This window comes from Callorhinchus milii, unplaced genomic scaffold (assembly GCF_018977255.1).
Source record: "Callorhinchus milii isolate IMCB2004 unplaced genomic scaffold, IMCB_Cmil_1.0 Scaffold2, whole genome shotgun sequence".
Classification (NCBI taxonomy): Eukaryota; Metazoa; Chordata; class Chondrichthyes; order Chimaeriformes; family Callorhinchidae; genus Callorhinchus; species Callorhinchus milii.
The window spans coordinates 96,326,433-96,351,436 of record NW_024704743.1 but is presented as its reverse complement, the minus strand read 5'-3'; the positions used below and the strand labels follow the sequence as shown (position 1 = coordinate 96,351,436).

At 43.2% G+C, this 25,004-nt stretch overlaps 1 protein-coding gene across 1 annotated transcript in view; it reads right to left on the bottom strand.

Moving 5' to 3' along the window:
• Positions 1–3,045: 3,045 nt before the first annotated feature.
• Positions 3,046–25,004, bottom strand: part of si:dkey-22o22.2 (neural-cadherin) — a 134,376-nt gene continuing 112,417 nt past the window's right edge. Inside the window, exons 19-33 of the mRNA XM_007888374.2 lie at positions 24,838–24,931; positions 23,157–23,341; positions 22,382–22,614; positions 20,985–21,262; positions 19,565–19,779; positions 18,653–18,780; positions 17,690–17,817; positions 16,449–16,572; positions 15,276–15,456; positions 12,949–13,115; positions 12,104–12,368; positions 11,344–11,524; positions 10,396–10,649; positions 7,657–7,811; positions 3,046–4,875 (exon numbers count right to left, since the gene is read on the bottom strand). Coding sequence (XP_007886565.2) covers positions 4,453–4,875; positions 7,657–7,811; positions 10,396–10,649; positions 11,344–11,524; positions 12,104–12,368; positions 12,949–13,115; positions 15,276–15,456; positions 16,449–16,572; positions 17,690–17,817; positions 18,653–18,780; positions 19,565–19,779; positions 20,985–21,262; positions 22,382–22,614; positions 23,157–23,341; positions 24,838–24,931 — 3,011 coding nt within the window. The 3' untranslated portion in view covers positions 3,046–4,452. The remainder of the gene's footprint in view (positions 4,876–7,656; positions 7,812–10,395; positions 10,650–11,343; positions 11,525–12,103; positions 12,369–12,948; positions 13,116–15,275; positions 15,457–16,448; positions 16,573–17,689; positions 17,818–18,652; positions 18,781–19,564; positions 19,780–20,984; positions 21,263–22,381; positions 22,615–23,156; positions 23,342–24,837; positions 24,932–25,004) is intronic.

Genomic DNA, 25,004 nt, shown 5'->3' with positions numbered 1-25,004 from the left:
TCACACAGCGCCCTCTACCGGAGAGAGTCGCTCACTGCACTCACACAGCGCCCTCTACCGGAGAGAGTCTCTCACTGCACTCACACAGCGCCCTCTACCGGAGAGAGTCTCTCACTGCACTCACACAGCGCCCTCTTCCGGAGAGAGTCTCTCACTGCACTCACACAGCGCCCTCTTCCGGAGAGAGTCTCTCACTGCACTCACACAGCGCCCTCTACCGGAGAGAGTCTCTCACTGCAGAGAGAGAGACACACAGAGACTCTAACAAAGAGAGAGAGAGAGAGAGAGACAGAGAAAAAAAACAATGATAAATTGGTCATTTTCAATCCACGACTGTTTGTGGGACATTGCTGTGCGCAATTGGCTGCCGCATTCGCCCACAAATATACAGTCGATTCACTCTACAGTGTGTTCTGTGAAGCGCTTCGGGACGTCCTCCCGACGTGAAAAGCGCTATATCAAAATGCAAGGATCATATTTATTTATTTATTTATCCCTCTAATAGAGAGAGACCCCAGTGAAGATAGAGAGAAGGGAGACTCCTACTGCAGAGAGTGAGAGAGAAAACTATTGGCTGTAGAGACTTTTACTGCAAATAAAAACCCCGAGGTAGGGAGGGGCAAGGCTGTGGAGGGTCGTGAAGGTGAGGATGAGGATCTTGAATTCGATCCTCTGAGGGATGGGGAGTCAGTGGAGTCGGGCGAGGGTGGGAGTGATGGGGTCGCGGAGCCTGGTGCGTGAGAGTACACGAGCTGCAGAGTTTTGGATGACCTGCAGCTTGTGAAGGGAAGAGTTGGGAAGGCCGATGAGGAGGGAGTTCCCATAATCGAGCCTTGATGTGACGAATGCGTGGGTGAGGGTTTCGGCAGCCTGAGGGGTGAGGCAGTGGTGGGGTTTGGCAATGTTGCGGAGGTGGTGGTAGGCAGTGCCGGTCATGGCGCAGGTGTGGGGGAGAAAGGACAGTTCAGGGTCAAACAAGATACCCAGGTTCCTGACTGGCTTAGTGAGGTCGAGTGTGCAGCCGTGGAGGCTGATGCTGCCAGCGACTGAGGTTATGAATATTCCATTCATCCCACCTATACATGGAAATTCCAGAGATAGAGTGTTGGAATGAAATGTGCACTCTCTCCCTGGACAAATGCATTCTGTGAACCTAATTCTGGGAAGTATTAGGTGCAGGTTGGGAAAAGCCAAGGCTTGGGAACCCCTTAATGTGTGTTGTGATACTGCTGGAGTTTAACCAGCTAAAACTGCATTGATACGCCATTGCCAGATATCACTGTCCGGCAAGCTTTCCCACTGCTTGTCCAGCTAGGACCATCCTACCCATTAAAGCTTTGGCTTGCAGGGTTAACAGGAGCTGAGTGGGATGACACCCCATCCCCAATGGCTGGTGTGCCCTTCCAGGTCCTGCTGATGAGCCAGACTGACTGTGCTGTCAGTGCTCTGCACTTTTATGGACCCTCCTGGCTCTGGAACCAAACTACAAAGACTGCCACAGAGGACTGGCTCAATTCCGACATTCCACTGCCAGGTTGTCACATTGGAGCAAGGTCTGCTCCAAGGAGACTGTCTTACCTCCCCCACCGCACACCCCAGAGGATAATCACAAGGTGGTCATTCGACATCTGACAGGCACGGGTTTGAATCCTCACTAAGTCGATGATAGGTACCAAGGATTCCCTATGAGCTTCCCGGTGGGCAACCCATCTCAGCATGAAATGCGTGAGAGCATTGCCATCATCTGCCTGTCCGCAGCCCGGGCACACATCCCTTCCCATTGAGCAATGGTTCCACCAATTGGAGGTGTGGAGTTTAATCATCAGCGGCTTGCTTCTCTGCAAATCAATCAAAGAGGATTCCAGGTATTGGTGTACGAACGTGTGTTCACAAACTCAGATTCCAGGTAATGCCTTCCAGCAGCTATCAGATCCCTACTGTAGAGAGAGAGAGTCCCTTACTGTAGATTGACATATGACAAGGAAAAAACACTGAAAAGAAAGTGACAGGATGTTTTATTAACGTCCAAGCATGAAGAGAAATAGGAACATTTAATTGTGTAGAAAACGGTATACATTTATATTTACAATCCAGTCTGACTACTTTCTTTTGAAAAAAAATCATTCTCCCGGAGATAACTAATGAAACATTTATAAAAGTTACAAAAACATGGTGCACATTTTTTTGATGAAGCATGTGAAATAACCATGACCTTTCTTTGTCAATTTCTTGCCCTTCCATTTAACGTTTGTTAAGGTTGGATATGATGGGCCAAATGGCCTCTGTCTGTGCTGTAACCTTTCTAGGATGCTATATACAAGTAAACAATTGCTATTTGTCAGCAGACAAAAGAACTTGTAAAACCCCAGTGGCTGATTGTAACTCACATTATAACCTATAATATCATTAGCATGCATGGGACATGGGAGCAGACACATATCTCCTCCCCTCCCCCAATAGTTTGGGAATTCATAAAATGCAGCAAAATTTACATTTTGATGCCTATGTTTCCTAAATGTTCATAAAAGACAATGCTTTTCTGACCCTTCCAAGTGATTTCTCCCTCTCGTCTGCCAGTGCATAACTCAGCCATACTTTCAAGACTTTGTAGAATAATAATTCTTGTATTTGATATAGCGCCTTATCATGTCATTGAGACGTCTCAATGTGCTTCATAGGATATACTGTAAAGTGAATTGACTGTGATTGCAATTGTGCACAACAGTGTCCCACCAACAGTCATGGATTGAGTGACCAATTTTTTTTTAAGCGATCCACCATTCGACTAACAACTGGGTTCCTACTTACTGCTAAGTTTCAATCCACGATTGTTTGTGGGACACTGCTGTGTGCAATTGGCTGCCGCGTTTTGCCCACAAATATATGGTCAATTCACTTTACAGCATATTCTGTGAAGCGCTTTGAGATGTCTAGAAGACATGAAAAGCACTATATCAAATGCAAGGATTATTATTATTATTATTATAAGTAAACAGAGGCATGTGGAGTAAGGAGACTTGTCTACCCAGGAATCGAACCCAGGTCCTCTTGCTTGCAAGGCGAGTGCTATAACCAATTTTCCACAGGACTCCTCTTGCAGCAACCTGAATGTCTGCAGTCTCTGTTTGGTCTAAGTGGGCAGTCATAAAGAAGGGAAGTGGGGGGAAAATATAAATAACTTAAAAAGAAATTAATTCCATTACAACCTTAGAGTTAGCATACTCTCAATGCAACAGAGCATGCTATTATAGCTTACAGGTTTAGCAAATTCTAACACCAGTTAACCTTTGGTTAACCACCCAATCCACAGTAAATAGAATTTCCTCTTGCTAATGAGCATTGTATTTCAATTGATCCATTGATGGATACTATCACAGTAATACATTATTAAGAACTGTTCCTCCATCACTGGGACACTTATCCCCAAGAACCTCAGTATTCTTGTAAGCATTAACAGTCCAATATTCAGGCAGTATTCGTCAAGTGGAGGAGAATCAGAGAAGAGCGCATTGCCTTCCAATTGTAAATTACACCAATACACTAAAATTCAGTACAGAAGATTAACATACACAAAATAAATACATCTCAAAGAAATATTTAACGTGCTATGGTACAAAAATAATTTAACACCATTTGAAAGAGGACAGTACTGCTGGGTGCTTACAATCTAGTTTGTAATTCTCAGAGGGACCACACCATAATCCAATGGTAGTGAGTTACTGTAAGAGTTGGTACATCAGTTACCATGGATAATGTTCCACATGATATTTACAGAGTTCAATGAGCTGAAAAATGTGATGCTTCAAGATTCGCTAATGTGTTTGATAAATATTAATTGTTATGAAACATTGCACTTTTCACCCCTCGTGTTTTCGAAAAGCATTGGCTAGGACAAATGTTTCCATCAGGAAGTTTTACAATTGTAAGTTCTGACATCTGGGATGGTAGCACAGGAGAACTTTGTATTCCAAATGAGTCAGGTTTTAGGATCGCTTGGAAGATCAGTAGCTTTGTTTTCATTACTGACATTAATGTGGGATTGAACCTCATCTTTGGCTTGTGGTCCTTATATATTTGACTCTACCTCTGCAAGGCAGATACAATTTACGTTCTTTGTACATTTCATCCACTAGAAACCAGCATATATGCAAATGTCCTTTGTATAATGCTGAGTGTCTTTGTAAACGCCATTATAATTAAAAAAAAACGACTGTCTGAAAGCACCACAACACAAAACGTTCAACACAACTAGTTTTTTTTAAAAAAAGAGCAACTTGCTCTCCTCTCATTTTATGTGCAGACCTGACGTGTTTGAAATTCAGCTTCATCTTTTAAAAGTATAACATTTTAATGATTTTCAAAATAATCTAGAAATGGAATGGCTAGATAATATTGCAGGTGATTTGTCATCAGGGATTTCCAAAATGTTCTGGGCGACTACGATCCCTCTCCCTAACATTGTACGCTAATGTCCTGTTTATGGCCACAAAACTCTTTCAGTTTGTCAAACTTTGAGCCCCAGTCTCTGAGATAATCGTAGTTCAAGTCTTCCTCGATGCTGGATGTTTCCACAGAGCTGAGGCTGCCAGCCAGTGAGCCCCGGCCCTCAAAGCAGTAAACGTGCACCGTGTCCTCAGGGATGGCTCGCAGGTCATTGTCTGCATCCCAGATAATCCGAGACACATACTTCTTGAAGTCTAATGTACTGGATGCACTGATTTCAGCAGGGGTCATGTTAAGGCCAGGATTCAGACTCGCCTGTGGTTTCTCTTGTGAATCGGGAGAGACCTTTAGCAGTGGAGCTGTTGTTGCTGAGGATGACTGGGACAGGCTTGTTCGCAGAGGTTTCTTTAGTTCACTGATGTCATAGCCATTCTAAACACGGAACAAAACAGCACATGAGGATTTGAGGTTAAAAAAAAATTGACAGGGTTGATCAGAGATAGAATTAAAAATGAATTAACTGGAAATTGGCAAATTTCCATTGACAAATGTTGGTGGTCTCACAGTTTTGCCTTGAAAGTGCACAGGAAGAATCAATTGAAATGAACCCACTTAGTTTTAATAATAGTCTGTATATTTGATATAGCGCTTCATCACATCTTTGAGATGTCTCAAAGCACTTTACAGAATATATTGTAAAGTGGATTGACTGTGTATTTTGTGGGCGAAATGCGTAGCCAATGCACAAAGCAATGTCCCATAAACAATCATGGATTGAGTGACGATTTTTTTTTGAGGGATTATTATCCCTGAAAGCAATACACCAATTGATTAACATATAGCCAGCATTTGATTTTTATAAATGTTACTTGGAATGTATTTGGAAAGTTTACAACAGCCAATAATGGTTTACTGCATTCTCCACTGTGAATTTCACATAATGTAAATCAGGAATAAATAAAACACTGGAGAAACTAATGGCATTTATTTTAAACCCTTCAATTAGAACCCTCTTCTCTGGGCCAGCGAAAATAATCCCATCTATTCAAATTACCCAACATAACCATAATCCCTTTCCCTAGTATTAACCAAGTGAATTTCTCGTGGACCTTCTCCATGGCTGTGACGTCCTTTCTATAACAGATTATCCAAAGCCACTCAACTCAACTCCAATTGTGGCCTAACTAATGTCTTGCCCATATTCAGAATTATCTCTTATCTGGTATTTGTAGCATTCAAACATTCAACAAAGCTTTTGAGAAACATAACATACAAACAAACTATTGAAACAGTCTCACAGAGACTGTGCACACATAATAACAACAAAATTACATTTGTAAAGTGCCTTTCACGTTGGGAGGCTGTCCCAACGTGCTGAACAGTCAAGGATCAGGACCCGAGCATGGGGGCAGGGTTGGGATAAGGGAGGGCGGTAGGAGGGCGGCTGAAGGCACGGTCGAAGGGGAGGGTCGTGCCTTGAAGGAGCCAAGGGAGGGAGCAAGATGAAGGGACTGTGGGATGGAGTACCAAAGGGTGGAGGCAGAGAGGTTGAGAGTCCAGTCGCCGATAGTAGGGCTGGTCGGGCGGAAGGCATGGAGCAGGCTGCTGAATGGAGGGAGCGGACAGGTTGATAGGGGGTCAGCAGATCAGAGAGATAGGAGGGGGCAAGGCCATGGAGGTCCTTGAAAGTGAGGATGAGGACTTTGAATTCCATCCTCTGAAGGATGGGGATCCAGTGGAGCCGGGCGAGGGTAGGGGTGATGGGGTCATGGAGCCTGGTATGGAAGAGGACATGAGCTGCAAAGTTCTGGATGATCTGCAGCTGGGAGGGAAGAGTTGGGGAGGTCGACAAGGAGGGATTTCCGTAGTCGAACCTTGAGGTGATGAATGCGTGTATGAGGGTTTTGGCAGCCTGAGGGGTGAGGCAGTGGTGGAGTTGAGCAATGTTGCAGAGGTGGGGGAAGGCAGAGTGGGTCATGGCACGGATATGATGGAGAAAGGACAGTTGAGGGTTAAACAAGACGCCTAGGTTCCTGAGTGGCTCGAAGAGGTGGAGTGTGCATCCGTGGATGCTGATACTGCCAGTGCCTGAGGTGTGGAAGCCTTGGTCTTGCTGACATTCAGCTGTAGAAAGTTGGCTCTCATCCAAGACTTGATGTCTGACAGAAAGTCTGTCAGGACATCAGTTGTCCTGGAAGCAAGGGAGTGATGATAGCTGTCTTTAAGGAGATGGGAATGGTGCCAGATGATAGGGAGAGATTGATGGTGTCGTAGAGTAGATGGGCACGAAGGTGGAGCTGGGAGATAAGGAGAGGGGTGGGGATGGGGTAAAGGGAGCAGGTGATGTATTTCATGCTGAATATGGTGGTGATGAGAGAGGAGGGGGTTGACAGGTTTGAAGATGTGGAGGGAGGGATGGGTAGGAGTCGGAGTGTGGTGGAGCGAGATGGGGAGGGAATAGCGGGTTGAAGGGCGAAGACAGCTGATTGGATCCCCTCAAATTTTGGACTTGAGGAAATCCAGCATCTCCTCACAGTCAGTTTGAGGAGAGAATGGGTGAGGCATGGGAGGGTGGATGGAGGAGTTGGTTGGTGGTGAAGAGGAGCCTGAGGCTGTCCTTTGCTTCCAAGATTATCTTGGAGTAGCAGGATTATCTGGAGGAGGCGAGGGCGGAGGGGTACGTTTTGATGTGGTCCAGCCAGATCTGCCGGTGGACTGTTAGATCAGATTTGAGCCAGGTGCGTTCAGCGGCCCCCACCTGACCCTTGAGGAGCGGAGGTGGCTGTGGTATCAGGGTGAGGTTCGTGAACAGGAGGCGGTTTGGGAGGTGAGGGGGTAAGGGCATCAAGAATGGTGGAGAGGGAGATGTGGAGGAGAGTGAGCGAGGAGGATAAATCAGTGCGGGAGGTGGGCCAGAGGGGGAGGAGTCCAAGGCAGTGGAGAGGGAGTGCGGTGAGATTGTTTTCCATGGGTGGTTGGAGATGGAGGTGGGTTAGGTGGCGTTGGGGAGAGGGATTGAGGAGTTAAAGGAGATGAAATGGGGTTATCATAGGGGTTATCATGCATTTATCCCTCAAAGTAGCAATTATTTTATTATGCTGTCATTATGGGAAATAACAAAAGATTGTTGTATTTAGTAATTGATGGGTGATAAGATTCCACAATTTTTGTTTCCTAATGAATTCAATATTTTGCATTAAAAAAGAACCATACCTGATCCTCTTCTCCACCTCCTTCCTCATCATAATTCAGAATGTTTTCTCGAACATCTTCCCAGCTCTCATGCTCTACAGGAATGTGGTAAACTCCTCCTTTCTGGAACTTAGTCTTTCCACACATTGACCAGACACTGAAGCCAACCACCAAAACTGAAATACCAAAGGCACAGTCAGATCTCAGCAAACTCAGTAACTTCAGTGCAGCTGGTCTAGGTAAGAGAAAATGTCAACCAAAGTTCCTACACCTGGCTGCTACCTAGTGACTCTACTGTGGACAGTGGGGAGGGACAGGATCATGACCAAATAGCCTGCCAACAATCCACTGTCTAGGTTCACACATGAAGAATGTGCCACTTAGGCTTAGTGGGATGCTGAAGAGGGATGCTGATGCCCATGTAATTCTACAGCAACATGAATCAATGCCTTAAGGGAGAAGTGGAGACGATTCAGTGATCAGCTCAGCCACGCAGACTGAAAAGGTACTTGGTTCAGTCTCTGGTCTGTACGGAGTTATTTGATCACGGTAGGCAATAGAGGACAGACAACTGTCTTAATTACCTGGATTAGGGAAAATGGGGGGAGGGATGGAAGGAGAAATCAAGGTTCTGCTCCTGATTTCTATCTAGTGATCCCTGTTGGAAAGTAAACAACAACAACAACTTGCATTCATATAGCACCCAACACGCCGGGCGTTTATATAGTGCCCACCACACCTCAGAGCGCTTAACAATAGTGGAGCCCAAGGCTGAGCCAGGGTTTGGGGGAAAGTGACCGTAGGCACGGTCGAAAAGGAAGGTCTTTGGATGCGACCTGAAGATGGGGAAGGAGGGGTGGAGGCAAAGGGGTTGAGGGAGGGAGTTCCAATGTTTCAGGGCGTAGTGACTGCTGATGGTGGAGAGGAGGATTCGGGGGACATGGAGGAGGTCGATCCCAGCAGAGCAGAGGTAACGGGTACTGCTGTGGGGAGAGAGGAGGTAAGAGAGATGGGTGGGGTGGGAGTGCCAAGGAATGGAGGGATTTAAGCACTAGAGTGAGGATCTTGAAGTCGATCTGCTTTGTGACAGGGAGCCAGTAGTTTCGCAAGGACTGGTGTAATCGGGGTGTGGAGTTTGGTGCAGGTGAGAATGCAGGCGGCAGAGTTTTGAATGAGCTGGATTTTGTGAATAGTGGAGGAGGGGAGACCAGCAACGAAGGCATTTGAGTAGTCCAGCCGAGAGATGACAAAGGCATGGCCAAGGGTTTCGGCAGCTTTTGGTGTGAGGTATTGTTGGAAACGGGCAATGTGGTGGAGATGGAAGAAAGCAGTGCCTGTCAGGGACCGGATGTGGGGAAGGAAGGATAACTGGGAATCGAACCTGACACCTAAGATGCACATGGGTTCAGAGAGTTTTAAGGACAGGTTAGGTAGGTTGAGGAGGTCGGAACCGTGGGACAGAAGACGTCGGTGGGAGCCAAAGAGTATGGTATGGCTTCCATCTTGTTGATGTTTAACTGCAGGAAATTTGCGCTCATTCAGCTCCTGATGTCCAACAGTCAAGCTGACAGAACATCAGCTCGAGGTGGAAAAGTAGAGTTGAGTGTCATCCGCATACATGTGGAAATTAACGCCATGTCTGCGGATTACATCACCGAGAGGGAGCATATAGATGAGGAAGAGGAGGGGGACAAGGATGGAGCCTTGGGGTACCCTGCAGGTGACCGGGTGGAAGCGCGAAGAAAAGCCATTTGCAGAAATGTAGTGCTGGCAGTTTGTAAGGTGGGACTCGAACCAGGTGAGTACGGTCCCACTAAGGCGGTGGAGGAGAATGGCGTGATTGACTGAGTTAAACGCGGCGGAGAGGTCCAGGAGGACAAGGAGGCAAAGGGAGTCCTGGTCACAAATAGAGAGGATGTCGTTTGTGACCTTCACGAGTGCCGTCTCTGTACTGTGGGCAGGGCAGAAACCGGACTGGAGGGGTTCGAGTAGGGTGTGGAGGGAGAAGTGTGCGCAAAGTTGGTTGGTAACAAACGGTTCCAGAGCTTTGGCAAGGAAGGGCAGATTTGAGATAGGGCGGTAGTGGCCGAGGTTGGAAGGATTGAGGTTAGGTTTTTTGAGGAGGGGGGTGATGACCGTGGTTTTGAGGGCGAGTGAGACTGATCCTGAGGAGAGAGACTGCTTAATAGTGTCTGCCAGCAGTGGCAGAGGAGGGGGAACTGAGTGATCAGCAGTTGGATGGGGAGGGTTCTAAACCTATGGAGCAACTCCCTATGGACATAATCTGATGACTATGAATAACCATGGTTTAATAGCCTACCATGACCCATTGTAAAGGCTTACACATACTAGCCACTTGGGCACGATACCAGAGGGTGTCTAGGAAAGTGTTTTAGGCGTCTAAGAAAAGGAAGTGAAACATATTTTAGGGGTAAACCCATAATGGTACTTTGGGATGCACCAAAACAGTAGAACATGTGTGTACAATTGGGGCAATTTCAGGACAGATTTTTTTTACCAAGAGGGTATTTAATGACTGGAACAGGTCACCAGCAAGGATAGTTGAGGCCAGGACTCTTTTAATAAACTGCTTGATGCTATGATGGGAAGATGGTAGGCTGGGTATTCTGGAGGGACGAGATTAGGTGTGCTGAAGGACTTTCTTCATTTAACAATGCTTATGATCTTGTGAAGAGAAATAGGGAGAAAGTTGGCAAGGAAACAGCTCTTCCCTCCCCCGAAATAATTTTATTGAAGTACCTAAGAACAGGAGCAGACACATGCTGATGGCCAGAAGGGAAGTGAGGCTCAGTCCCACAGGGGATCCTGAAGTCACCAGGCTGATCTCACACCACTGGCCTTTATAACCTTCTGCACAATGGCAAACAAAGCGGACAACAGTTTGTGCGATGCACGTGCCCCCATTTCGACATGTCCATTGTCCACAGGGTGATACAGTGCAGTGCTCGAGACCTGTGTGGCTGTCTCTCAGTGCTGTCTGACCAGCTGGACACCTGCAATAAAAATGACAACCTGTCACTTAATGGTACTGTGCTTACCAACACTTTGATTTGTCCCTCATTTCAACCACAAGGGGACATTGAAGCTTTTTCCAATGTCAATAATACAACAAATGACATGTGTATAGCATCTTTCATGTTGTGAAAGATGTCCCAAGGCACTGGATAGTCAGAAATTTGGACCCGAGCTGGGGGTCAGGATCGGGGAGGGTGGAGGACAGGCAGGGAGGCCGAAGGCTCGGGTGAAGAGGAGGCTTTTGAGACGGGCCTTGAAGGAGGCAAGGGAGGGAGCAAGGCGAAGGGAATGTGGAATGGAGTTCCATAGGGTGGGGGCAGAGAGGCTGAAGGTCCGGCCGCTGATGTTTGAGCGGGCCAGGCAGGGGACGTGGAGCAGACCAGAGCCTGCTAAGTAGAGGGAGTGGACAGGTTGATATTATTACATTTAATTTAGCGCCAGAAGTCCTGATCTGTGATTAAAACCCACAACCTTTTAACTCTGAGAAAACAATGCTATCTACTGCACCAGACTGACAGCTTGCCCTCTCCCTGTGAAGAACCTAGTTTTCATTAGCCACCTCTCTCACAGGCTAGAAAAGGAATTTGTAATATAACTATTTGTTACAAATAATCTGGTGCATATCATATCTTCAAAATGCAGTGCATTTGTGAAAAGGCAATGGTGCCCTACCTGCACTCGTGTTTCCTCCACAAGTCCACACAATTAAATGGGATGCTACAGGGCCTGTTGATACAAGCATCTGAGTGACAACCAATTGTCACACCTTGTCGATCCAGGGTCATGGTCAAAGCTGTACTCTTCCCATCCAGCGGCAGGAGATGACCGTTTAATCGGACATCACGCATACAGCCTGAATTTAAAACAACACAACAGTATAACCTTTTCACATTTTCTAGTCACGTTGATTTGATAATGGTTGCTGAAATTATTCCATTAAAAAAAAGAGATAATTCACATTATATAATGCCTTTCACAGGTTGAAATAATCCACACATTTGATGTTGTGTCTATAATATCTCAAAGTGCTTCAAAGTTAATTTCTATAAAGTGTACGGACTGTGTATTTGTAGGCGAAGACATCAATTGTTTTTCCCAAAACAATCATGAAGTGAATGATTAATTTATCTGAAAGATTATTCACCAGGACACCGGGAGAAACTCCCTTCTCTTTTGGAATCGTGTTGTTCCACCCGAACAGGCAGAGAAAGCCTTGGTTTACTATCTCATCCAAAGGACAGCACCTCCAAAAATGTGTCGCTCCTCCAGGACTGCATTGGAGTTTCATTGTAGACTATGAGTTCAAAGTTCTGACCTGGGGCTTGAACTCACATTCTTCTGACCTAGAGGTGAGAGTGCTATCAACCGAGCCAGGCTGACACCCAATGTAAATGTTTCAAAATACTTAATGCGGATAAATGATGAACTATACCTTGGAAATCGCTTGCTGGATGTTCAGGAAGGCTGCTGCCCAACACCAGACTAGAAGGATCTATCAGGATTTCTCTGTGAGTACCAAGGACTGAGGTAACCTCACGAGCACCTCCTCCATGCTCAAGACGTAGAGTGAATTCGTTGTCGTGTCGGTCCATGTTTACAATGGTCCATTCCCCATTGTCGACACGTATTGTTGGCAGCTTCAGTGAATGTTCCCAGTCACCAAGATTGGCACGAACTCCAACATACCCATCGACAATCTATTTTATAACAGCAAAAAATAGCAGGAATGATTCTGGGCTCTTTTGACCAAAGTCTGTGTTTTTAGCAATAATTTGTATCCCCATGAATTTCCTTCTCCCACAGAGAGCAACAGACGTGATAATCTGATTGAGATGGTTCAAGTGATATCAGAAATTTAAATTAGAGTTAATGTTACATAAAAAGACCTCAAATCACTCCCGTATTTCTCAACAAGATGCCTGTGAACTCACCTGAGGCATTCCTGGCTTTGACTCTGTTTGAATGCTGACTGAAACTCTGAGGAATGCACCATTACTTTTCATCAAATTTCTAATACATCACTAGTGAAGAATATATTATTCAATATCATTGTATCAGAAACTGGAGTAAGTCACAGCCAAGAAGGAGATAATTCAGCCCATTAACCTGCTGCTAGTTCTGTCATTGAAGCAAACTATTTTATTCCTAAGTCCTTGTTTTTTTTCCTTTTATATTGTTCCTCTTCAGGTGTTTATCCATGACATTTATCACTTGTAACTCATTTTTCACTTATTTACATTGTGTTAACACATTGTCAGGACAGTTTGAGATTTCTACCTCCAGTACGATGTATTCACTTCTGTCCTTGGATGCCAGGCTGAACAGAGAAGAATTGGGAGTCCGGGTCCGAAGCATCAGTTGCGTGTGTGTTTTGCGAGTGCTCAGAGCACCTCTCTGCTGGTGCTGAATCATACTGTCCTTTTCGAAAGACCATTCTGGCAGAGCTACGGACAACCAAACCAAAGGTTAGTCATGTCAAACACCAATATAAGATGGAACTCCAGCAGCAAAGCACATCACCTACAGAGAATAAACCTGCACAGGAATAAACACCATACAGAGCAAGTTGTATCTGTCACAGGTTTTGTATGGTATTCATCTATCTACCACTTGTCTTCAGATAGTCTGCACCATGTCACTTCCTCAGTTCTGGGAGTAGCTCCCAGGAATTGGCTTATTTGGATCTTCAGCTAACCATTTTGAGAGGTCTGAAAATTGCTACATCCGCCAATTCTCCCTCCCCCACCATTGCCCATGGGCGACTTAAAGCCTTCACATTCTGCCTGTTCCTGACAGCACAGATGACACTGATAAGTCACTGGAAGGCTCAGGCTTGGCTCTGATTCCCTACATTCATTGTGAAAGTTTGCACTGAATAATGAAAGAGCTACCGGAAGACTTGTGCAGAACTGAACATAAGGTGAAACATACCTCAAAAAACACCTTCAGAAGAGGAGGAAGGCAAGGGAAGGGAGGAGAACGGATGACTGAGTGGTGGTTGGACTCTGGGCCATTGCACAGCGTCATTTGTTTCACAAAGACAAGTCAAACCACATGTTATAAACTCCCTGTGTGAGATAATCTGCTTGTAGCTATGGGTGGAGACTTTGCAGATGAGTGTTAAAAACAGGAATTCTTCTTCCCATTAGAAGCGCACAGTGGAAAATTTACTGACCCGAGCAGCACCAGGAATCTCCCCCCATGCCCCATTAATTAACTTTTCAGAAATGATGCTGTGTGAGCAGCTTTATTGTTTGTAAAAAGCAGTTGAAGCTCCTTTGAGGTGAGTTTGGTAATCACACAAGTGGATACATCATTAATATTTAAGTGACTGTATAATGAGCATGGAGGGCATAATCTGCATACATTACAACAGCACCAGGGACTTTAAATCTGCCAAGAAAAGCTGTGCATGTTACAATCAAGTGGTCACAGAAATGAAACCTACAGAAACCAAACCCTGGAGCTGACCACTAAACTCTCGAGGACAATCATTGGGGAATCGTTCTTAAAAATGTTATTAATATTATTTGCAAATAATTTAAAGTTACTTTCTCATTGCAAAAGTAGACTAATAAAACAGGGTGACTTGAAAAAAACAACACTGGTGGCACAGACAAGATTGGCCAAAGGGCCTCCTTTACTGAAAAGATTTATGCTTCCATGTTTTATTCAGCGTGTCTGAAAGTGCTGTATGAACAGGATGATGCAGTGATGCAGAGTCGCACAGTGATGCACAAGGCTGTGGTAAAACACGATTAAAGTCTGAATTGCAGACTCGTAATAGGAGTCATCAACAACTATGATTTAGAAATACTGCAAATAACTTGGAGTATGTAATGGCAACCTGCAGAACTCTACCCAAACACAACCTTTTCCATCCGTTTTCTGTGAAGAAGCACGGTATTCTTCCGACCATCGAAGGAGATTGAATTTTCAACTCTGAAAATGACTAATTCTTGATATAAATCATTGCCATTTCGATTCTCAAGGTTCTGATTTTGTGTTATGCTATTGCCAGAGGTTCTGAGGGACCTGGCCAACAATCCTCCAAACAACAACTTGCCTCTATATAGCGCCCTTCATTCAGGATAGCATCTTGGAGTGCTGCAGAGTGGCTGAGCAAGAGAAAGGGGAGGGAAAGGTGATCATAGGCACAGTCAAAGAGATAGGTATTAAAGTGGGATTTAAGGATAGATAATAGAGGGTGAGGTGGAGGGATTGAGGCAGAGAAATAAACTGATCATTGTTGTTTTGGGATCCTGCTGTGCGCAAAATGGCTGCTGCGTTTGCCCTCAAATATTGTCACTGGACTTGACAACAATGGCCTGTGAAATGCTTTGAAACATTTCAAAGGTGCTTTATCAAATGTGAACTTTAACATGCAATGCTGTTATGGTCATCCAAGAGCAGAAGATTCTAAATCCCAGATACACACTATTTAAGTGTTAAATGAACAGGGATCTCATAAGTCGCATTGTAAATTCACTCATAGTAAATTAATTTAAAAATCATTTATTTCAATTTATTGTTAAATTGAGACGTGTGAAGGGTGCTATATAAATGCAAGTTGTTGTTGTTCTCTGCACTGTCATTCTCATTACCTTTGTCACACTTGTAGCCTGTGTAGCCAGGTTTGCAGTCACAGCTGAAAGAGCCCCATTCCCCTAAACATTTCCCATGAACTCCACAGGAGAAGGTCCCAGCACTGTGGCACACCCCATCAGTCACGGCACAGCCTGGGCTGCTGTTTGAGGATTCCCCAGGGTTTCCCAGGTCATATACCTGTGGGAGAGAAGGAATATCAGCTTAACATGTTTTTATATTGTATTCAAACATTAAAATTACTATTTAGGTTATCAATAAAATCACAATATTGCAACAAGTTGATTTGCCAACACTTAACTATAAGCACAAATAAACAATTATTAATTAAATGGGAGAAAATTGTGGTATGTCATGTAATCATCTCTGGTGATAATTAACAATTCATGCATTGGAATTTTCACTCCTATATTTCTACTCTTAAGCAACTGTGGAGTCCTATAGCTTAGTAGTTAAAGCACCTCGGTTCGATTCCTGGGCAAGGTGAAAGGTTGGGCAAGTTTCTTTACTCGGCATGCCTCTGTTTACCTAGCACTAAGTATGAACCTGGTTATTAGTCGATTGGTGGATCCCTTTCCCAGGGTAATCCTTAAAAAAATAAAAGCTAATAATAATTTACTCACTCCATCCATGACTGTTTGTGGGACACTGCTGTGCGCAATTGGCTGCAGAGTTTTCACCCACAAAATATCCAATCAATTCACTTTGCAGTACATTCTGTGGAGTGCTTTGAGACGTCTCGAAGACGTGATAAGGCGCTATATCAAATGCAAGGATTGTTATTATTATTATACATGCTCATAGTTTAGCCTTAAGGCTACTGTGTTAAAAAGAACTCCTGAAAATTGACTTCCAAATTATAAAAATACTGGAATGTCGAAAGTGGGTCACGGATGTCACTTCTCATGTGCCAGTAACAACATTTGTACGCTGCTACATAGCACAGGGCAAGACAGTCCACAGGGCAAGACAGTGCACAGGAAATGATGTTCATGACGACTTTGCGACCATTCTTTTTTTTCATCAAAAGGCTAGCTAGATATTGCAAAAAAATCAAGCAAAAATAAAGGTTGATATTACTTGTCTAAATTCAAACCAAATTAAAATTGAAATCAGTTAAAGTGTATCACAGCTAGCGTCCCGCTACCAGCCACTCACAGGTGAGCCCTTACCTTACTGTCAACAACCAGATTCCGCACGCAGCCCACAAATCCTGGGAATTTCGCTTGTTTGCTATGGTATGGCAGCGACTCCTTGACTCCACCCAGCTGAAGAGGTTGGTAAACATTTAGAAACCTGGTGGAGACAGAAAGCAACCCAGTTGTGTTTCCTCTGAACTTCTGAAAGACCGCGCGGAGAAAGGAGTCACTTTGGATGGGGGTGAGGAGCACTGTGTGTTTTTCGAACACTAGAGATATTGTCGTTCCTTAACCTTAAAATGGGACTTCAACATTAAGCTGGAGGCTGATTAGATTGGACTGAGAGGAGTCATAAATCAGGGATAACAAGTTAAGAATAAGTTAGGAATAAGGCTGAATTTGCCAGAAATCATGGGGCAAACTACTTGAGACAAAGGATTAAAATGGCAAGAGAGTGTGATCACCAAAAGTCACTAATGAGCAAGATTTGGAGAAGGAGTTAAATATTTAGTGGATGACGGAATTCTCAACTCAGCTTGGTGGGAACGTAATTTAATGTTTCATTTCAGATGTGTTGGGACCTGAAACCTTGTATGAAGTATGGCTCCATCATGTCATTAAATGTCTGAGCATGCAGAATAGGGAATAATTTAGTGACTTGTCTTCTATAATAAAAAGATCACGACTCAGAAATAAAAATCTATTAAAGAGGCAAACAGTGATGTTAAATTTACACAAGTTGCCCATTGGGTTGTAGATGCAGTTCTGTGTCCAGTTCGGAATGTCCCAATACAGAAAGGACATCAGAACCACGGAAAGGAATATAGTTCACCAGGATAATACCAGGTTGAGGATTATAAATATAAGGATACTTAGATAGAGTGATACTGCGCCAAAACAGGCCATTCAGCCCATCTAGTCCTTGTCAGTGTTTATACTCCACATAAGCCCCCAGCCCTCCCTTCCATTTCACCTCATATATAACCTCTTCAAGATAGGTTTGAAAAGTCATTTGTTTTTAGTGGATCAGGATTGATCAAGATAGGATCTAATACAACTCTTAAAAATTCTTTGAAAAATCCATTAGTTGTAGCTCATTCCCAGTTGCTCTAAGAAAGCAATAAAGGGGACTAGAGGATCTCATGAGGGTATTAGGAAGGGCGTTGTAGGGATTTGACTCAATGACTCAGATTATGTGAAGCAAAATAATATCCAAGGGCGTTTCCTAATTTATTAACTGAGTAGGATTAGCCTTAAATATGTGACTCTCATACCTTGCTTCCCCAGGAGTTTCCCCTGAGATCTCACACATGCTCCGATCCATTTCAGATGGTCCCCTTCCTGTCCCTTCATTCTCGTTCACTGCAGCACCAGCACATTGGTCAAGTGTCATTTTCACTCTCTGTAACAGCATTCAGTTATAACAAACATTACATAATGAATCTTGCATTTGATATTATTTACATAATCTTCCACCAGAACTAGAATTAATTATAATAATCCTTGCTTTTTATATAGCATGTATAACGTCAAAATGTTTGTGGGACATTGTCAGGCCAATTCCGCTGCCGTGTTCGCCCATAAATATTCAGTTATTACACTTGATAGAAAACACTGTGAAGTACTTTGAGATATTTTAATGGGATAAAATGCTGTACCAAATGCAATTATTGTTAGTACTTTTTAATTACAAATATACTGGAGCAACAATACAAAGCAACAATAAATTACATCAAGAGGGCTGTATTTGTGAAAAAAAAGTGTCTTCTTGTAGGAAATATATATTCACTTCAACCCACATTCTTTTGACAATAAAGTTGTGACACTGAAGCGTTACCCTAACCTACAGGCTATTAAGTAAAATGGGAACCAGAATTGAACATTTTCAAAGTCAGTGAAAATGCGAGCAATAAAAAGGCAAAATAGAATATCAAAATAAATTGAGTTGATGAGCCTCTGGTGGTCCTGATGGTAAATGCCTACAGCACCTGGTGTTTCCAGATGGTCTCCCATCTAAGTACTAACCAGCCCTGACCCTGCTTAGCTTCTGAGATTAGATGAATTCAGGCATCACAAAATAATTCAATGAAAGGTAACTCAGAGACAAAGAACTGCGTTTGGAAATGCTGACAATGTAAGTTTGCAGTGGAGAATATACCAGGAATAAGACAATGCCTAAGAGTATTTTCCTTTGACAAGCTCCCATTAACTGGCATCCATTAGGCTGACAAATATACCTTTCCATTGCTTGTGATGTCCAGACGGTGCCAATGTCGATCAGCAACAGTGCCATCAGAGGGCAGCTGGAGGCGGAGTGTTCCTGAGCCGTGATTGATGCCGAGCGTAGGCACTCCATTCCTGAGCTCTGTGTAAAACAATGTAGGAAGTGTTCAATAATTCAGGGTCAGGACGATTGATTTGTGGATAGATTATCCCCTGTCCATTCCTCATGGCAGTACTGCAATGGATTGAGTGGAAGACTGTAAGTTTGGATCCAAGTTTGTGCTGAGTTAGCTGATCTCAGCCGGGGAAGGATTTGTCATGCTTACAATTGGCCTCTGAGTTAGTGGAGAGCACCTCAGCCAGGCTTCCTGCTGCCGATTGCTGGAAGATGCATGAGGGAGGTTGTCGGGTGAAGACAGTGTTAGGCTTGGGTTGTTCTAAGTATATGAAAAGTAATGCACAGATTTTGCCATTCTTAACCCTCAGTGGGTGAAACCCCTCTGGTGACCTGTACAGAGTCATACAATACTAGTTTAGTTAGTTCATGTCAATGGAGCTGCTAAAATTACCATAACCCTTTGGATTAGGAAGGGAATCAGCCAGGGTTGCTCCTCAGTGCTATCCACTGACATCTGTTGGAATTTCACTTTAGCTGGCTGAGATCAGGTTGGGTGGCAGTTCAATAGTCTCCATAACTAAATATCCTAACAAAACTCAGAGTGCAGCTCACAATGACTGACTGAGGTACGTGAGGGCTGTGGACTTGGACCAGTGGATTTGTACCCCAACATGAGTTACCTGGTAAAGAAGAGAAGAGGGCAGGATAGGAATATCAGTGGAAAATTTAAATTAAGACGGTAGTGTTAAAAAATATAGGTTTTCAGAAACCCGATTGTTGTATCTGACACTGAGTTAAAGGTTTATACCTAAAGTAATATAGTCTTCTGTCTCCCCAGCCCTCACATGTGTTACTGGCCCATTGTATAGCAGAAGACCATTGGGAGCTTCAGTGAGGAACTCGAGGGAAATAAGGCTCTCAAAGCAAGGCTTGATTGGAGGGAACCAGGCGTAACCATGGCCTCTAAACGTATGCCTGGTCTGCTGACACTCTGGCCCATCAAACATCGGGCTACATTCACACCTGTCCAAGGGAAGAAGGAAAACGTTAACTGCGTTTAATCACAAACAATAATCAGACAAGCTTCTGGCTGGTGAGTCATGTGGGAGTTTACAAGTTGAAGGAAGTGAAATCTAACGATCTTGAGTTAAAATAATTGACTGAGACAGACAGAAAAGCTAAGCTGAGAATTGCTATTTTTGTTGGCTATGTAAACAATCTTATATTATTGCAAGTTTACAAGCTGACTTTCTCTTTATTTTTATAACTAAATTCGCATAAAAAGCTGGTGTAAACTTAACTCACGTTTCTATCCATTTAGAATGCAAGAGAGCTATCCAATAACTTGCTTTAGCTGTTGGTGCATGTGGATCTGTACCCCAGTAGAAGTCATTGTGGCTAGGAACGGAAGGTAGGAAATTGGGGCACAAATACAGAATTTGTGGGAATAGCCTTACTCCACCATTTCTACCATATTTTGAAATTTGGAGTGCTTGTTCTACTGGGATTGGAAAGGCTGAGACTCTGCAGAGCATCTGAAATTTAATTCTCATGCAATGTTTGTTTCACCAGATAGCAGGATGGTCAGCTCTTGATTGCATGCAACACTCAGAAATTTAAAGGTTATCAAAAGTTGCAAGCTTACATCTTGTAACTTTTAATAACCTTTAAATTAATGAGTTTAATTTAGAAGCTTTTTATCCAATTTATCACAATCAGTAAACTAGAGCAAAGTCCAACATTTCAGGGTTTAAATACAAGGTTTAAATAATGAAGTCCAATCATTTTAGTCACTTATGTCTCCTTACAGCTCAATGGGTCAAGGAGAAACAATCCTTCACAGGATGACAAGCAGCTTTTTATGTGAATTTAGTTCATTTTTAAAAAATATAATAACAATCCTTTCATGTCAGGAGGAAGTTTCAAAGCCGTTCATGGGATGCACTGTAAAGTGGAGTAACTGTGTGTGTTCTGGGCGAAAGCGGCAGCTAAACTTGGGTAAGCAATGTCGCATGACCAGCCATGAAGTGAATGGCCAATTTTATTTTGGGGATTGTTGGGCAGGAGACCGGGCAAAACTCTTCTTTTTTCGAAGAGTGCCATGGGATCTTTAATGTCTATCTGAACAGGCAGATGGGACCTTAGTTTAACATGTCATCTAGATTGCTCTAGTGGGAGCTGATACCAAATGGAATGTGATTGTAATATATGACTTGTTGCTGAATTACCTGAAGCCCAAATCAGTTGTGATACAAGTCCCACCGTTCAGACAAGGGTTACGCGGATAGGAGGAACAAGACAAGTGCTGTTCTTCTCGGGCTTTGCAGATGCACTGAGCAGTGGTGGCTGTTGTCACAGAAACAAATGACACATTCCCAGCACTGAGCACTGTTGGGGTGGGGTTGAAAGCAGTGAGGCTTGTGCAGCCAGTTGTTGCCCCGCAGTCTATGTTGGCACATTGATCCACAGCGATCTGAGATATCCTTACATCCAAGGCAGATTCCAGCTAGGAAGAAATAAAATCATACATGCCATTAAACGTCTGCTTTCTGAACACGGTTTAAATTTAAAGAGTGGGAGGTAAATTTAAATAGTCAACCTTCCAAATTTTGACGTAAGTTGATAAACATCGCTTTTTTGAAGGAATTGACAAAAAATATTTAAAACAAATCGTTAGTCTTAGAAATGACGTGTGGTGGGGTGAGAAAGTAGGAAGAGGAGTCTACAAATGCTGACTTCTTGCGAGGTAGTGGAGAAGGCCCGAGTCTGATTTATTAATAAGAATATTAACAATCCTTGCAATTGTATAGGACCTTTTATGTCAGAAGAACATGTTAAAGTGCTTCACAGGATATACTGTGTAGTGAAGTGACTGTGTATTGGAGGCAAATCCAGCAGCCCATCTAGTGCATTGTTGGCTAACATCCATGGAGAAACTCACTTCTCTTTTTGAATAATACTATAGGGTCTTTAATATCCACCCGAAGAGGCAGATAGCACCTCATTTTAATGAGACTTCTGAAGGATGGCACCTCCAAAAAGCAACATACTCCCAGCTTAGATTAGAGTGTAGAGTGAATTCACATACTGCCCAAAATATACTGACCAATGTTTAATGTCACACGGAGATGTCCTGCACAAAATGTTTCTAATTAGCAAATTAACATCTAAAAAAAATCCCAGAGTTAATCAGTCCATTGAGAACTGGACTTGGGGATGGAAGGATCTGGGTTTTATTTCTTCACTCATTACAAGTGGTTGAAAGGAGCATTAATATATCAAATGAAGATCTCCTTTGGGACTTAAAATGGCTTACAAGTGACAAGCCAAACAGGTCTACAGCAATTTAGGGCCAATACGCCTGAGATCTTGCAAGCTAAAGTCCTACAGGGATGGTAGGGTGGTTCTGGTAGGACAAGTGCTATGATGTGTGGTTTAATTTATTGTGTAACATAGAATAAAAGATGACTGAAAGATACCAACTGGGGGGCCTGAATTTTTTAAGTTGTAGCATTTAAGAGCATGTGATAGAATTCTGTAGGATACTCTTCCCCTTTAATATAATTAATATTGGCAAAGCTCGTCAGTGGAGACCTTCACATCTTCTTGTCTAAGGGATACAAACCTCTGCTCTGGAAGCCTCCATATTGCCATTCATTTTCTCAGCCTTGTAGAATGGAGGTTCTTCTGCTGCAAACCAGATGTCCACCTCTCTCGTACGATCTTTGACATTCACAATGCTGAAAATGTGCACATCTTCAAGCTGTGCTGGAATTATTTCAGCTAAGAACATCCTGAGCCTGTTGTACCTGCTCTCTCCACCAGCAGACTGGGAGATGAACTCTTCAGCTGTGATATCTGTTTTGAAAAGTATGCAGCTTTTACTCTGAGGATGTACCATTGGTTTTCTTAGAATAAAAGAATAATAATCCTTTCATTTGATATAGCGCCTTATCACATCATTCAAACATCTCAAAGCGCTTCACAGAATATATTGTAAAGTGGATTGACTGTGTATGTTGTGGGCAAAATGCAACAACCAATTGTGCACAGCATTGTACCACAAACAGTCATGGATTGAGTGACCAAACTATTATTTATTTATTTTGCAGGGATTATTATCCCTGGAAAGCGATACACCAATTGATGAACAATTGGGTTCCTACTTATTGTTAGGGAAAACAGAGATGTGTGGAGTAAAGAAACTTGCCTAAGGTTTCTCCCTGCTCAGGAATTGAACCCAGGTCCTCTCGCTTGTGAGGCAAGTGTGCTAACCACTATACTACAGGGCTCCACCATCTTTATTTTCCTTTGGTCATCCTATATGCTTAACAGTGTATAGAAATATGTATTAATGTCTGAATGAGATCTCTATTGAAAGGACAGAATTTGACACTCACCACTCAGCCTGAGAGAGCCAGCGTTATATATGGCAGCCTCCTTCAATTCTTTGACAATAACCTGCACTGTGGAGACCACATCTGGCCAGGTACCATCCCTCACCTTCACCTGGAAGTTGTATGATCCACATGGTGTACCCTCAGTCATGCTCAGCAACCCTGATTTTGCATTGAGAGTAAAATGCCTAGAACAAATGCATGCAATGGGTAAATTAGGAGCATAGAAACAGGAGCAGGCCATTCAGCCCCTTGAGCCTGTTCCACCATTCTATGAGATCACGGCTGATTTGTACCTCAAGTCCATTTATCCGCATATCCCTTGATACCCTTTTCTAACAAAAATCTATCCACCTCAGTCTTGAAAATTCTACTTGACCCAACATTCACAGCCTTTTGGGGAAGAAAATTCCAGATTTCCACAACCCTTTGCATGAAAAAATGCCTCCTGGTTTCATTCCTAATTGGCCCAGCTCTAATTTTAGGATTATGCCCCTTTACTCTGGATTCTCCCACGAGAGGAAATAGTTTCTCTGTAATGAAATGAATTAATGAAACAAAAGCAGTCAGTACCACATATCCCTCGCACCTTCCCCCCACTGAACTCCTTTTGTTGGGTCTAAAAGATGTCATTCGCAAACCAGAAGTCACTGAGCTAATTTATGACATCCAACTTTGCGTTTGCAGTGAAGCTTTAATTTCAGCTGTTTCGAGGCTGAGCAAAGTTCCCAAAAGTCTGACAAATGGTCAAAAACACGGGGCACAAAATGGCCTTTTGTTACCATATTCCACAATTTGAGGCACAAACTATATATAGTATAGTACAATCTTTTACTGCTTCAGATTTTGCTGACAGCAGCCTTTTAGATTTCTAAGCTGTAAGGGGAACATGATGCTTCCCCCATTTCTGGCAGGTTTCCTGCAGTAAGCAGAAGTAGAGCACTTGTCACTGTAAGAGGAGGAGAACATCAAGAGCCACTGTAGAATGCTCTCACATCATTACTGATGCTGGACAGAATACCATTGGCCTTGAGTGGATCATCTGTCAACCCTCTAACCCAGAGAGGATTGGTATGTCATTGAGGAATCCAAAGTGAGGAATTGAAATGATTCAGATGGTTAAACCGCTGCTTAGAGTGAAACTAAACGTAAAATTAGGTTTGTTCCAGGTTCAATCTCTTGTCCTTTACAGATCTTAGTCAGGCCAACAATACAATTGGCCTCAGTAATCTGGATTACAAATTAGGTTAAGAAATCAGGCAAGGATCCTCCTACTGATTGCTAGTCACTAACTGATGCTGGGAAGTGGATGTGTATATTGTGTGGGCACTAAGGTCAGTACAGGATTAGGCTCCAATGCGATGCCATTTTGATCTCCCAATGTTTACTAACTACACTCACAGATGAAGAATGCCCACTCAGGTTAACAACTGGAGGAGGAAACATACTGTGCTTGAGTGGATATCCTTGAGAGTGGAAGGGAAAAAAAATAGAAGGACAATTCCCCATCAAAGCAAATAGAAAGAAATTAGTGAAATAGAAAATACATTTACCAACAAATATATATTTCCATATTTAGTCATCTTCTTGGTAGTTGATAGCACATCTAGAGACAAAAGATACATTTTTCCTTATACAGTATGTGCATGTTTTCAAGGCTGTATGCAGTGTAGATGTTGCTTACCTGGGTGATATTCCTTCAAATCTGTATGTTTTGTCATCCCAGTCGTCTAGATCAGGGGCTTGTACCTTCCCCAAATCAGTGGTAGCCAGTTGACCTAATACAAGAAAACAAAGCACTTATAATAATATATAATAATAATCCTTGCATTTGCTATAGCGCTTTATCAA